Source organism: Hylobates moloch, unplaced genomic scaffold, assembly GCF_009828535.3.
Source record: "Hylobates moloch isolate HMO894 unplaced genomic scaffold, HMol_V3 SCAFFOLD_11, whole genome shotgun sequence".
NCBI lineage: Eukaryota > Metazoa > Chordata > Mammalia > Primates > Hylobatidae > Hylobates > Hylobates moloch.
Genome location: NW_026652286.1, coordinates 41,772,642 through 41,788,634, shown reverse-complemented (window position 1 = coordinate 41,788,634; position 15,993 = coordinate 41,772,642). Strand labels below are relative to the sequence as shown.

Below are 15,993 nucleotides of genomic sequence, written 5' to 3'. Positions count from 1 at the left end.
CTCTTTTTTGGTTTCATATGAATTTTAAAATAGTTTTTTCTAGTTCTGTAAAGAATGTCATTGGTAGTTTGACTGGAATAGCATTGAATCTGTAAATTGCTTTGGGCAGTATAGTGATTTTAATGATACTGATTCTTCCTATTCATGAGCACGAGATGTCTGTCCATTAGTTTGTAGCTCCTCTGATTTCTTTGAGGAGTGTTTGGTAATTCTCACTGTAGAGATCTTTCACCTCCCTAAGTAGCTGTATTCCTTGGTATTTTATTATTTGTGTGGCAGCTGTGAATGGGATTGCCTTTCTAATTTGAATCTCAGTTTGGCTGTTGTTGTTATGTAGGAATGCTAGTGATTTTTGTACATTAATTTTGTATCCTGCAACTTTACTAACATTGTTTATCAGCTGGAGGAAGTTTTGGGCCTAGACTATGGGGTTTTCTATATATAGAATCATGTCATCTGCAAACAGAGATAGTTTGACTTCATGTCTTCTTATTTGGATGGCCTTTATTTCTTTCTCTTGCCTGATTGCTCTGGCTAGGACTTCTAATACTATGTTGAAGTGGTGAGAGAAGGCATCCTTGTCTTGTGCCAGTTTTATAGGGGAATGCTTCCACCTTTTGTCCATTTTGGAGGTCAAAAGTTAAGAGAAAATTTTAGAATTTCTTTGAGTAAAGAAGAATCACAGAAATCCAGCCTGAGAAAAAGTTGGATGATGTGTATAGCAGTCCTTCTCAAGTCTGACAGCCTTAAAATAAACATCATTAAGTAGAAAAAGAGTGGCATGGAGAAAGGGAGAAGACAATAAAGAAAAGAAAAGTAATGGAAATTATGCCTAAGAAAATCCTTTGAGTGTGATCACTAGCACATTGAACTGACCTGATACAGATAGATCAAAAACCTATTAGGCCTTTGAGGGGGTTTATTGCCAAAGAAACATGAACTTGACTTTTAAAGAAAGTTTTTTATTTAGAATTTAAAAAATGTATTGATCCTACACAAATTACAATTAGAAAGGAGAAACAAGTACTAGTGTTTTACAGCACTAAAGGATGATAATAGTCAATAGTAATATATCGTGTATTTTCAAATAGCTAGAAGAAAGAATATTGAATGTACCCAACACAAAGAAATGATAAATGTTTGAGATGATGGATATGCTAATTACCCTGATCTGCTCACTACACATTGTATGTAACTTCATAAATATGTATAATTATTATGTATTAATTTTAAAATGCATAATTAAATAAAAATTTATTTAAAATACTGATACTAATATTTTATAAGTAGAAAGTAGGTTCAAATGCAGTGTCACTCCAAAAGAAGTCACATTGTTCGATGCCTGCTTCATTTAGGATAATGGGAACATTAATAAAGCCACAAACCTCCAAAGGCAGATGGCATTAAAAAAACAATAAAAAGCAATGGTCAGGACATTGAAAACAATGATCAGGAGAGTTCCTCCTAGAGAACACAAACAATGTCTAGTTAAGAAACTTGTCCCACTCTCAGTAAGTAAAAATATTGCAATATCTGTTCCTAAAGTATTCTCGCATTACTAGTAAGTTACTGCTAACTGAATTCTATGCTTCATTTCCAGTTGGAAATCATCTGCTCTACCATTAATAGAGAGATGGAATATTACTGGTGAAAGAGAAATCACAATGGGATCTGATGGAGAACGCCACACACATCTGTAGGTCTTCGATTTTTTTGCTGCATAGAGTGATCAGGTGAGAGCTTGGGTGGTCTCCCTTGGTAAGGAGGTAAGCATATTGTATATGTAGGAAAAAGAGAAATGAAAATTTATGATCAAGTCTCTTTTGCAAGCAGCTGGATCTATGTGAGGAGTCTGGCTGATGAAATGATAGAGAAAATGGTATCTCTCCTAGTTTGGGGCCCTAAAGCTTACAAGATCCTGCATATTCTTTCTCTTTCTGGCTTGCCAGCCAGATTCAGAAGCACCAGTGAAGGTCTCTAAGAGCCCAGAACATGGAGGATCCACGTAATGAAAAAAGCATGGGTCCCTAAATGTTGACGTGGAACAAGGCCCTCATGTATTGGAATGAGATGTGGATGAGAAGTAAACTTTTATTGTGTTAGGCCACTGTGCTATCATTGTTATGGTAACTAACTTTACTTGCATTGACTATTTCGATGCATATGGGTTTTTGGTGTACTCTGCCTTTGATATCTATAATCTGGAGCATGAAAAACTTCCCTTACAAATCTATCCAGTGAAAGATTAAAAATATACCTCAATACCTAGACTCTGAAGAAGGAAAAATGGGTTTATGTAGCAAAATGCCTTAATTCTCAATTTTAACTCTGGTCCCTATTGATTAAATGACATGTATAATTTATCATTTTGCTCAGTTGCCTCATCTGCAAAAATGGAAATTATAATTCGTGGGCTATTTTGACAATAATCTCTCTAAAAACTAGTTTTCCTGTATGTTCAGAGTGCTAATCACACATAAAGAACTCAATAACTAATTTTTGGTTGAATAAGTGAAGAAATGTTGTTATTATACACAGTACTCAGCCAAATGCTGATAATGTAATATGTTCTGAAACACTAAGGATATTCACTATTCTTATGAATACCTGACTCATGTCCGTGATTTGGTATTGGCTTTTAAGTGTTGCTGAAGAAAAGAAAATCATGGTATAAATTGGTATGTCTCTTTTATTTGTTAAATTAATCGCTCAAGTCCCTATGTGCCCTATGAGCAGGAAGTACAGGAGTTTTCTAAACAGACTTGTCCGTCCTCTTTGAAACACCTGAGATTGAGAACTGGCATTCACTACAGTACTGTTATTCCTACAAATAGCCACAAAGCGGCAATGTTGACTTGCCAACTAGGAAGAGTTTGCTTAACTTCAGACGTTGCTGTTTAGGTTCTACAGTTGCACCGTCTTGATGCCCTAAACTTGGTCTCTGATGTCTCAGAACTCTCACTGCCTAGAATACACACCAGAGCATAATAAAGTATCAGGATGGCTAGGCACTAAAAAGCTTTCTGTGATAAATGGAAAATGTAGTATTGTTCCCTCAGCAATACTTAGGTCTTTGTTTTGAGCTTTGGCTACCAACGTAGGGTCCCTTCTCCTTCCAACTTAATTCCAGAGGACTTGTTATTCTTTCTTTCCACTGGCCTTGATTTAAGTCAGCTATGGTATTGAATAGCAATGTTCAATGATATCAGATCTTCCTTCTCAAGAGGCTGTGTTCCTCATGCAAATGTGACTAACCTGCAAACCAGGGAGTGAGGGGAGTGACCTTTGGAAAGCTACTCCTGTCTCTCTTCTCATGTTCTGAATGCACCCTCTTCCAATGCAGTTGGAAAATATTCAGGTTGTATCAGCAAAGCAAATCTTCATAGACTTTCTCAGTTTTAAAAAACTGACAAAACATTGGTACCCCATCAATTTAAAATGCCTTTAATTTATACTACTTCATTATATTCACTCAAGACAGTGTTTGAAAACCTTAACAGAGAGGACATGTTTTAACATTTTGCTATGGGAACTTCTCAGCAGTGTTGGGTCTGCCCTTCAAGGTCTGATTCTTTGGTTATCTCGCTCCTTTATCATCTGTATGAGGATTTACTGCAAAGCCTATCTAGGACCCTTGACACCAGTTATTTTACCACTTGCAGTGAGCTTGACAATTTTGTGAGAAATCTGTGGTTCTCTAAACCTCTGTACTTAAAACCAGAGCAGAGAGCCAACTTTAAGTATGTGGCTTATCCATTTGTTACATTTAGGATTCTACTACTGGGGAACCAAAGATTAAAAGATAGACATGATTTTTCAACTCTTCATTTAGCCAATTCATTATCATAAGTAAGGAAATGTTTACTAAGCCCCTCAATATGCGAGAGCTGTGCTAGTTACTGTGAGGGGGGATCACTGTCGTCCCACTGCTGTCTTGGTCCCTCCATCCTTTACAAATCCCTACAACAAAGTTGGTAGTTTCTATCCCTATGTATACCCAGTTTGAGTCAAGCATCTCATAATTGTATTGGCCACTTGCATTGAACTACAGAAGCCTGGTTCAGGAATTAAGATCTGAGTTTTGGCCAAATAACACAGACTCCTCTTTGAGTTCATTCTAGGCTTGCTCCAGATGAAATCATGGCAGATGCAGGGAAAGCACTCCTGGAAAGACCAATGGAGTTGATCAAATGCTTGAAAATATCACCTGATTACAGATGTATTATATTCCTATGAATTATATCCTATTAGATTCCTTTTTAAAAACTCACTTTTATAATCATGTATAGAAGGCTCTTATGAAAATTAAATATTATTATTCATAGACATTGGTATATTGCAAGTGCTCAAAACACATGAACTTTGATTTTCATTATAAGTATTATTTTAGAAAATCGGTGGTGAAGTTGGGCTTTATATCGCCTGAAGGACAATAGGAAAGCAGTGAGAGATAATCTTAGCAACTGTGAAATGGAGAGAAGTTCTATTAGAGAATTCTCTGCTTAAAAAATGACAAATACTGAGTTGAACCTGTGGCTCTGGCTTGAGACAATGAGAGCCAAGCCTGAAGGTACTAAGAGCCCCTTCCTCTAAGCCAATGGGTATAATTTTTCTTTCCTACTGTTGTTGAGTGACTGGAAGAAACTCTCCGCCTAGAGCCCACGCCAGCATTGGGCTGCAGTTACTTTATCTAATCCCCACGATGTGGGGCAGTTGATCTTACTCCTCTTAACAGCTTCACGTCAATTCCTTCATAGCTATGAATGCTGCCTCTAAACATGATGTCATGTTTCTCCACCAACCTGCACTAGGGGACTTGATTCTGACTCTAGTTCCCTGGTATGAACAGTGCACTGCAGGGTGATGTTATAGGTGCTCCTCAGTAGTCACAAGACCCACAGAAGATTGGAGCTGCTCCAGTTACTAACACTTATCTCTCAGTCCCAAGCCTGCCATCCATACTGTACTCTGTCATGCTGGCGCTGGGAGTCAAACCCTTCTTTGCCAGCTGTCTCTCTCTAGTTTCTACCTACAGAGAGTAACAGAAACATTAGAAGGTTGAAACATGGAGAGGGACACTTGCTCTTTCTGTCTGTTCCTGTCTTGTCAGTATTCCTTAGCAGCAACTCTTTCTCTTAGAAGTGGAATTGATTCTAGTCTCCAGATTGGTTGGTTGGTTGATTGGTTTTTGTTTTTGTTTAACTCCCAGACTTATTGGAGTTAAACTCTCTCAAAAATACCAGCACCATCAAGGTAGTGTCCCATCCTCAAAGGTTTTAGTCCCAGCTCTGAGGGCCACATCCTCTGGGGTCCTATGGCATGAGTACCAGTTAGGGACAGCATCCTTCCTCAGATATCTGAGATCCAGTTCTATGGGCCACTTCCTAGCCTTTTAGGTTCTAATGACCCAACCTCTTTCCAAGTGGAGGTTTCTTCCCATAGATACTATTTATCTGTTACTTGAACCTCCTTTTTTTCGTCATTGTCTCCAATACCCATTTAAACAATTGTTTACATTAAATTATCTGTAAATAACCAGTGTAGGGTTTTTTTTCACCTAACTGGAACCATTATTATCCAGAAACCTGACACTATGACATATCTTCCCACATTCAACTACAGCACTTGGGCAGTCAACAGATCAAGTAAGACTTGATATTCAGTTCACTGAATGTGTAGCTTAAACATATAGGGAAAGTGGCCAACACAATGTCCTAGTCAGCTTTGCTGTTTCCTACCCTCTTAGAGTCCCCTCTACCTGTCTACATCCATCCTCAATTTCAAGACTCTCTCTAAGGTGATGAGGCTATATAGGATAGAATAGAAAGCTGGCATTGCTTTATATTGTTATAAAGCTCTTTTCTTGTTGCCCAACAGAAGTTTTGTCAAGCAAGACTCTGCCTTCTCTGAGAAGTCCCTTGGGTCTCAAAGAAGTAAGAATAGGCAGAAAATACCTGTGGACATTTGCTGCCTATTCAAATACCAGAAAGACAAAATACAGGTCAAAGTAAAGCAAAGGATGGTCTTCAGCTTCAATTGCAATTGATGAGGCATTTCAACTATGTAGAAAGAGCCTAGGTTTTATTTTTTTTTGCTTCCCACATATGTGATCTTTGGTCATTTCTCTTCCTAAAAGCATCTCTTTTTCTACTATGTGAAATGAAAGTAACAATGCCTGCAGAGATGTATTGAAGATTAAATTACTTAAACGTAACTGCCAAGGTTCAAAACGGCCACTCAATAAATACGAGTTTCTTCCCCTTGCCTACCTCCACCTGAACTAGGCAAAGAAAGTAAAGGAAGGAATCTGGTTCAGTAATGAAGGGAGCCTCAGTGCATGCAATAAATACTCACTAACTGACATTTCTCTACTTCACTGCCTAGGTAAAATCACTGAAGAGGAAGAACAGGAGGTATTAGAAATGTTTTACATATTCACCTCCCTCTCTGCAGTAACTTCTGAATTCCCTGTTTTATCTCTTTGGTCCGAACCCCATACACAATAGGGTTCATTGCAGGATCAGGATGTCCATGGGGACCTTCTTTCTGGCCACATTTGTCAACACCACAACCAGTAGTATGGTGCTGAAGAAAAGAATGAGGATGAAGTGGGAGCCACATGTGCTCAGGGCCTTCACTGCCGCCCCCTCTGCTTTGAATCTAAGCACGGCTCTTAGAATGAAGGTGTAGGAGAGGAAGATGAGGAAGAAATCCGAGCCCAGCAAGGTCCAACCAGCCACAAATTGGTAGATTCTGTTAAGGGTGAAATTATCACAGGAGAGCCTGGACACAGACAAGTTGGCACAGATGCAGTTCTCGATCACATTTTTCCCACAGTAATGGAGCAGGGAAGTGAGGATAGGAATGGGTGCAGCAAGAAGGGCATTCCGCACCACAATGAATACACTAGCTTTGGCCACAAATTGATTAGTGATGATGGACGGGTACCGCAGTGGGTGGCAGATGGCCACATAACGGTCATAGGCCATGACCATAAACGTGCAGGACTCCATGGGGAGGAAACTGTTCATGATGAACATCTGAAGGAAGCAGGCAGGGAAGCTGATCGACCTAAGATCAAACCAGAAGATGGCCAGGACCTTGGGGATGACAGTGAGGCAGAGCATGATGTCCAGCAGGGAGAGGAGTCTGAGCAGGTAGTACAGGGGCTGGTGCAGAGAAGCCTCCAGCTGGATGGTGATCAGGAGGGTGGTGTTAGCTCCCATGGCCAGGAGGAAGAGAAGGCTGAGGGGCAGGGAGAGCCAGTGCTGCCAACTCTGGAAGTTGGGGAAGCAGATGAGGAGGAATTCAGAGACTGGGGCAGTGGAGCTGTTGCTGGGTGATTCCATGGGCTGAATCGTGAGCTGAGTAGGCTTCTCATGACTGTGTGTATGGGCAGATACAAGAGGTTATTTTTACAAATTGCTTTGAACAGTATCCCTTTCACTTACTCTTTAGGAAGCCAATGATAGGTAGTTCACTTTTGCCAAGTAAGGCAAATTTCAGCCAATATTCTAAAGGTAGAATTGTGAGACTTGATAAATAATGGTGTGGTCTATGAAGAAAAATGAATGAATGAAAAACCTATGAACTTTTAAAAAAAGGGTAGTGACAGGCAGTAACCTCACTATACGTTAAAACATATTACAAACATGCAACAAATTAGGCCAGTATGTTACCAGTGTAAGAAAAGCAATGGTAGATGATAAGTTTTTTAATAAATCATTTTGAAGAGAAATAGCTTTAATTAGATCTTTGCTTTCTACTATACACCAATATAATTTGAGATGGATATTTTTGTTACATCTCTTACCCAAACTCATGGTATACTAGAAGAAAATAGAATATAAATTTGATTAAGTCATCTCTTTGCTAAAACTTCAATCTATATGAATATAACTATTCATTTCCCACAACCTGAGCCTGAACATCCTAGTGCTCCTGGAATAAAACTAAAAAAGAAAGAAAGAAAGAAAGAAAGAAAGAAAGAAAGAAAGAAAGAAAGAAAGAAAGAAAGAAAGAACGAACGCTGGTTTTACTATAAATTTGTGATCATTAACCCATTAACCTTAAATGTGCCTTCAATAAATATTGCACCCTACAAATCTTCCCTAATCAACTTTCTCCTCTAGAAAAAAATTATTTTCCAAATGTCTTCATTTTTTTCAAACCTCAAACTCTACTTCTTTCAGAAGGTGACGTCAACTACTACCTCATGGAGAAAGTAGAAAGTAATCAGTAAACTTTTCCTCAACTTTTCAAAATAAAATCTACAAATCTAAAATCATAATGAGATACATATTACCTTAGTCAGAATGGCTATTATCAAAAATATAAAAAATAACAGATATTCTCAAGGATGCCAACATGTATAAGGGAACTTTTATATGCAATTGGTGGGAATGTAAACTAGTACAGCCTCAACGGAAAACAGTATGGAAATTCCTGAAAGAGATAAAAATAGAACTACCCTTAGATCCAAAAGTCCTACTACTAGGTATCTACCTAAAGGAAAAGAAAACGATATATCAAAAAGATAATTGTACTGGTATGTTTATCACAGCACTATACACAATACCAAAGATATGGAATCAACCCAAGAGTTCAACAACAGATGATAGGATAAAGAAAATATGGCATACACAAAATGGAATACTACTCAGCTATTAAGAAGAATGAAATCATGTCTTTTGCAGCAACGTAGATAGAACTGGAGGCCATTATCTTAAATGAAATAAGCCAGACACAAAAAGACAAATATTGCATGTTCTCACTAATAAGTGTGTGTTCAAAATGTGTACATATAGATGTAGAGAGTGAAATGATTGACAGTGGAGACTCAGAAGGGTGAGGGGGGTGAGACGGGGTGGATAATGAGAAATTACTTAATGAGAATAGTGTACATCATTCAGGTGATGGATACCCTAAAAGCCCTGACTTAACTACTATACAATCTATGCATGGAACAAAATTGCACTTTGATCCTATAAATTTATATAAAGTTTTGTAAGACTTATAAATAATGTGTGTATACTCTCATCCTTTTCTTGTTTCCTTTCATTAAAATAAATAATCTGTCCATCTTCAAGAATGGATCCCAGCTCTCCCAGCTTTGAATTCTGGCTCTTTCTCTAACTCTCCCCTTCCCTTCATGCACAAACCTCTGACAAGCATTTACACTCACTGTCTCCATTCCCTCACCTCACATCCATTCCACAACTCACTTCAGTTTGGCTTCCATCTTCATTAGCTCCACAAAGCAGCTCTCAGAAATCACCTACAACTTCCCTATTGTTAAATCTTGTTGAAACAGTTGATCAAATCCTCTTCCTTGAAACACTCTCTTTGGCCTAATTCATACATCACAATCTTCTAGTTTACCTTATACCTCCTGGTCACTCCCTCTCATTTTCTCGAACACATCCATCATCCACTACCTTGACGTCAATTTAAAGCTTCAGTCCTACATTTTCTTCACTTTTCTTCTTTCCTCTTTGATATTCTGTTTTCCTTTCTTCCACTTCTTTTATCTTGTCTATGTCATTAGACAATTACCATCTCTATTACTAAATTACTGAATTATGTTTCTTATTTAGACCTCTCCAGAAGCCTACTTTATGTATCAATCTGGGTTTCCCAAAGATATTCAAAACTCATCAAATCCAAAATTTAAAAACCTGGTCTTTTGCCAGCATCTCAGTGACTGGTGTAAATATTTGTCAGTTTTAGAAGCCAGAGCCCAGAAAATGTCTTGAACGTTTATTCTACCCATTGAAAATGACACAAAGTACATGATGAAACCACTAAGACCTGTCATTTTCCCTTTTAATTAGCCCTGGAATCCATCCACTTCTCCATATCCACTCTCACCATCCAAGTACTATTACCTCGAGTAAAAAGGTAGATATTGCCTCCTAATGCAGTCTAGGTTTCTTTATAAACCATTCTCTACATTGAAATCAAAGAAATGTTTTTAAATATAAATCTTACCAGTCATCTGATTAAAATATTTCAGTGGCTTCTCATTGCTAATATTATAAAAAGGAAATTTTTTACTTGAACTTCATGAGACCATTAAGTTCATGAGGGAAGAAATCATGTGTGGTGTGTGGTTTTTCTTTTATCGTCACTATATATACAGGGTATAGATAGATTGCTAGGTACACATAGTTAACTGACTACATTATGGAAGGAAGGAAGGAAGGACGGAAGGAGGGAAGGAAGGAAGGAAGGAAGGAAGGAAGGAAGGAAGGAAGGAAGGAAGGAAGGAAGGAAGGAAGGAAAAGGAAGGAGGAAGGGAGGGAGGGGAGGAAGGAAAGCAGACAATGTCATATATTATCTACCTCCTTCCTCATTTCCCAGTTCCATCTAACACCCCATCTCCCTTGCTCCCTGAGCTTCAGCCACACCATCCTTTCATGTCTTCAAAAGTTACATGAGCTTTCTGATCCCACTTCTCTTGGAAGGCTGTGCATCTTATGCTTCTACACAACACTTACTTTCTCCTCATCCTTTACATCTCAATTCAAATACTCTCTTCTCTGAGAGGTTTGTTCTAACCCCCTTTACACAAGATCAAGTCCTCCTATTTTATGTTTCTGTAGTACTTTGAACCATCCTCATCGTTTATAGTTATATATTTGTATGATAAGTTGCTTACATACTCCTTCTTCCAATGCCCAATTAGACATTTCATGCCATGAAAATAACATCAGTTAGCACAGTGCTTGACATGAAATGGCTAAAAATATTTGTAGAATGAGTTAATTAGGCATATGAGCAGAATAATAGGAAGGCACAAAGGAAAATTTCTGAACTCAACCCTAGAGGAAAAGAGAAGCTTTCCTAAAGCTGCTAACAACTTAGCTGAGTTTTATTTCAATAGATGTGGAGGATTTACATGCATTAAATCTGTGTAGTGTATTGAAGATATAAAAAATGGATTATGTGAAAGCATGGAGCTGAGTCTGAGAATAACTTTGGAAGGAAATTCTATGCAATATTTAATCTGACTGGAGCCAGAAGGATGAGGAGTTGAAAGAAAGAGCCAAAAATGGAGTTGATAAAAGAAAAAGCCAGATCTTAAGTACATTTTCTATGCTGAAGATTTTAGAACTAGTCACATGGATGAAGAGAAATGGAAAAAAATATTTCCATTAGAAGAGAGACATGACCAGATTTAGGGTACGTGCAGAAAGATCACTCTGGACACATTATTATGCATGAACTTGGGTAAGGCAAGAGAGCAGAAATAGATAGAATGGTGGCTGCAATAGCCCAGGTAAGAAGTGATGTGCAACTGAATAAAGGCTGAGGCACTGAGGATGGGAAGAAGGAGAATCTTCCAGAAGTCATATAGACAGAACTTATCGACAGATTTGTTTTAAAGGAGAAAATAGGTGAGAAGCCCAGAGTGACCTCCGGTTTACTAGCTTGAGTAAATAAGTTGCATCACCAAGATGTAAAATACAGTTAAATGGGTAAGATTAGCATGTACTGGGATATTTCAAGACTGAGGTGTTTATAATCGCCACACATAGATTTGTTTTCGGCTGTTTCAAACTGAAGAGTTTGAGAAAATTAGAAGGATTGTAGTTTAGGACATAAATTCAGAAAGCATTAGAACATAGCCTGTAGAGTTGGAATAGCACAAGGCTAAGATTGGAACCCTAGAAAATAGCAACATTGAAGGGGTGGAAAAAGAAAAAGGAGACATAAATGGAAGGGCTAGAAAGGTATAAAGAAAATCTTAAGAATAAGATGCCCTAGAAAAAAACCAAGGGGAAAATTTCAAGAAGGGTTTTACCAACTTGTTAGTCAAGTAGAAGTTCAATAACATAAGGACAGTGAATATTCATTAAGTATTATAATAAGCATGTGTCATTGGTAACCTGGCCAAGAGAGATTCATTTGACTGGTAGCAACAGAAACCAGAATGAAGAGAGCTGGAGAACTAGTAATTGAGGAAGTGTGGATATGGAAAGTTGACTGTGTAGCTAAAGAAGTCCATTTCAAGCTTATAATAGAAGAAAAAGCAAGGCAGAAATGAAAGATACTGCAGTATGTTTATATGTTCAGGGAAAGATTAAAGATTCAGAAGGAAAGTAAGATAATTGAGGTAGCTACTTCACTGAGGAAGCCACTTCTACTATTATTAAGTTTTCTCTGTAAACCTTAGCACGTTGTTTTTGTACCTCTCTATCTCCCTTCACTCTGCTGTGAAATAGAGGGCAGATAAAGGGTACTTTTCCATTTGTACATACTACATTCTCTAACACCCCATAGATTCTAAATAAAAGCCCACCGAAAAATATTTTGGCATTACCGGCCTTGGTGTTTAACATAGATAGAAAATTTTGAGGAAGAGTGAGAAAGGGGAATTAACCACAGTTTCAGTGGGCAGAGGGGCAGTTCTGATCAGTGTTGTAAAGGGTAGCCACAGGGGGGTTGTGTGGTGGACTAGAGGGAAGTGGGGCATGGCACAGAATACGTGATGGAACTCAGGGATCTATTTATGCCACTGCTCACAGGTGCCCCCCAAGATTCACCCACTTGCTTGATGAAAAAACCCTGTGCTAGGTTTCTGACTTAATGGGTCTTCTCCTTTTCCTAATACAAATATAAAATGATCCACTTGCTCCTAATGTTGGTAAGAATTGTTTTGAATTTCATCCTGTCAAAATCATTACCAATTTATCCAAACAGAAATCTCATCTTCCTACGTGAGTCTTCCCTCTGTTTGAAACTCATCCCCCAACATTCTATTTTACCATCCCTGATGTACATCCCCTTTAATGCTCTGTCCTTTTCTAGCATTGTTTGACATAATCTTCATATCTCTTCATGCTCCTCAGATGACATTTGTGGATCAATCCTCCTATCTGCTTCCAGTCATCACACATTAGCCGTTTGCTCAAGAAGAGTCAAACCTCTACTGCCTGAATGAGCCCAGGACACTTGCCTCTACCCATCCAGTGTTATCACCTAGGCTCTAACTCTGTTAAAGTCCATTTCTTCACTACTGAACATTGGAAAATGGGCGTGGACGAGTGAGAAAGTCTGGAACAGGAGGAAAAGAAAAGGGAACAGATTCCTAGATGTTCCAGCAAGTGGAAGTACATATAAAAACATAAGTCAATACTGTGGTCCATAGAGTAAAAACTAATTTATTGTTTCTAAAACTGGATTGGCAATATTAACCAACATGAACCACGTATCTAGTATGTACCAGACATTCTTCTGAGTATTTGATGTGTATTAATTTAATGTCAGAAGTACAATGCCAAGAGCAAAGTAGTTGAGAATCTTTCTCAATCCTGTTCCAATTAGTACATCTGGAGTGGACTATCCAATACAGGGCACTATGCATTAAAAAGTTTTTTGTCAAACTGAGACACAGTCATATAGTTACAGGATGATAAGAGGCATTGCTTTCTACTGAAGGGGGGGGTCATTTTTACAAATTGTATGTGTGTGGCCTCCAGAAAACAAGACTATCAATGATAACATTAAAATTTATGAATGGCTATTAGGGGAAAAGGACAAAATAAGGACCACTAGAGAGAAATCACAGAAAAAATGATCTTGATTAAATATGAAGAATGTTCTAACAGTCTAAAGAAAGTTATATTTTTCTATTTTAAACTGCTCTTCTGAGACAGAGTTCAGAGAAATATTGACCAGCTTCTTCATCAACACTTTCTTTGAACCCATGATCCAGGTGACCAGTGACATACTTAACCCAGCATGCCTGGCTCTGCTCTATCTCTATACCCTTTATCCCATTGTGGGATCTATAGACCTTCTGTTCTTGGTCAGGCAAGTTGAAGCCCAATCTTTCACTTGCACTACACACCCCACCCAAGTAAGAAAATCAAACCCTCTTATCTGAAGGCAGAAGGAAGAAATACAATCTAGGAGGCTGTTTACTGAAGTGTTCGGAATCATAATGCATCGAGTTGCCACACTACCCACCTCTCTGCCTATAAGGAAAGGATCCCTGCCTGCCTCGTATCCTCCCAGTCACTCTTCCTATCTAGGTCCAATATAGCCTAGGCTCCCCTCCCTTGGCCCTGGGACTTACAGAGGATGCAAAAGAATGAGCTCTTTGTGTTGTAACTGCTGCAGGGGTGGCCATGTTAGGATTGTGGTGAATAAATCATGAGGGTTTTATGAACTCTTTAACCTCTCTTACCCGTCTTCTTAGACACAGATGGGAAAACATGGCTTGGGAAGCAGAGACTTGGAGGAGGAGGAACTCAGTCCCTGGGGAAACCTGTCTTATTGTGCTCCAACAAGTAGGAAGTGGGGGTGTGAGGGATGAAGTGGTTTGAAACTAAGATAATAAATTCTCTAGAACCCAGAATCCAGGAATCTGGTATGTAAGTCTGACACACAGACATGGATGAAAATACAGAAAAAGAGATTATAGAGCAACTCCTTTATAATAACTCCAAGTGCTTTCTGAGTGACCTAAATCAGAGTGCTTTCTGAGTGACCTAAATTACTGAAGTTTTATGTATTTTTTTCTCATCCCTTAGATATGAAAAAGCAACTCTTTGGGTTAGAAACTATTATCCCCACTGTGTAGGGGGGAGACAGAGAAAGCCTTGCCCCAAATCACATAGCCAGCTGCATTTAAACCTCCTCTACCTGTTCTAATGTCTGTTTTCTAAATGACTCTTCTCTAGTCTCCACTTACACTGATGAATACGACTATACGTATTGCAATTCTAAACAAGATTTTAGAAAATCAAGTTCAGTAAACTATTAACTTTTCTAAACTAACAAATATATTTATCTCCTAAGGAATGTGAAAAGAGTTGAATACAGACAAATCTACCAATCTTGTTTATTATACTGAGGTTGTGGATAAGCATAGGAATAAAGTCATTCAATTTGAATGCAAATTTGAATCCCAGCTCTGAAATTATGTACTAAGCTCTTCAAACTTTGACATGGTATACAATGGTGATAAGATAAGCATGGCTCCTGCCTTGAACAAGATTTTATTCTAATTATGTGATTTTTAAAAGAAAATAGGTATCTCTAAACGTATTTGCATAATTTCTCGGATATATTGTTCAGCAGAGATGCAAGAAGAACAGAGAATAGAAAGCCACACAAAATTATGTTGTAATGCTGTACAAATGAACTCATAAGTGTATGTATCCATAGATACAAATACATCCAATGCATGTGAATATTTATATACTCAATGTATATAAATACATAAGTATGTGTGTATATATTCTAATATTCTTATGTATAATCAAGTTGCTTCTGGAAGGAGACACAAGTAATTTGTAATAGTTGCGCCTGGGAAGGACAAATATGTGCTTGAAAGACAGAAATAGAATAGTATATTAGAGATTGCTAACTGCTTACTCAATATTCCCTATTATTCCTTAGTAACAAACATCATGATTTTATTGGGGTACCCACATATACTGCAAAAATATGACACTTCCCAGACTCCAGATGTTAATTGATGTCATGTGGTAGAGCCTCCAAGAAGATGCTTTGATGTGAACTAACTCAGCTGAGAGATGAAGATTATATACCCCACCGTCTCCTAAACATAGCAAAGCAGAAATAGATAAACTGGGGCATTGATGTCTTTGTGATGATCTGATTTTGGCTCTAGATGTCCACCCCTGAACTTCCTTTACATGAAGGACTAATGTAAAGTCTAATTTGTTTAAGCCACTATTATTTGGGCTTTCTATTATGTGCAGTCAATACTAACTGATACAGAGAATGAATTACTTTTAATAAATAACATTTTTAGCTTTTAAAATTTGAACCATGTGCATATATTATGTATTTTTAAATTATGTTTTAGATTTTACTGTTTTGATGATAGAAATAAAATATAAAACACACAAATTCAGAAACCTTTGGTAATTATACAAAAGGAAATATACGAAATCCTGATGCGATGATCATTTCAGGTCAAGTGAGTCAAAAAGGCCTTAGCACAGAGAGATATGG

At 37.9% G+C, this 15,993-nt stretch overlaps 1 protein-coding gene across 1 annotated transcript; it reads right to left on the bottom strand.

The window, feature by feature from the left end:
* Window positions 1-6,509: 6,509 nt before the first annotated feature.
* On the bottom strand, window positions 6,510-7,349 carry LOC116477324 (olfactory receptor 56A1). The gene has a single exon (XM_032168043.1). The coding sequence runs from the start codon at window positions 7,347-7,349 to the stop codon at window positions 6,510-6,512; it is 840 nt and encodes a 279-aa protein (XP_032023934.1).
* Window positions 7,350-15,993: the final 8,644 nt, after the last annotated feature.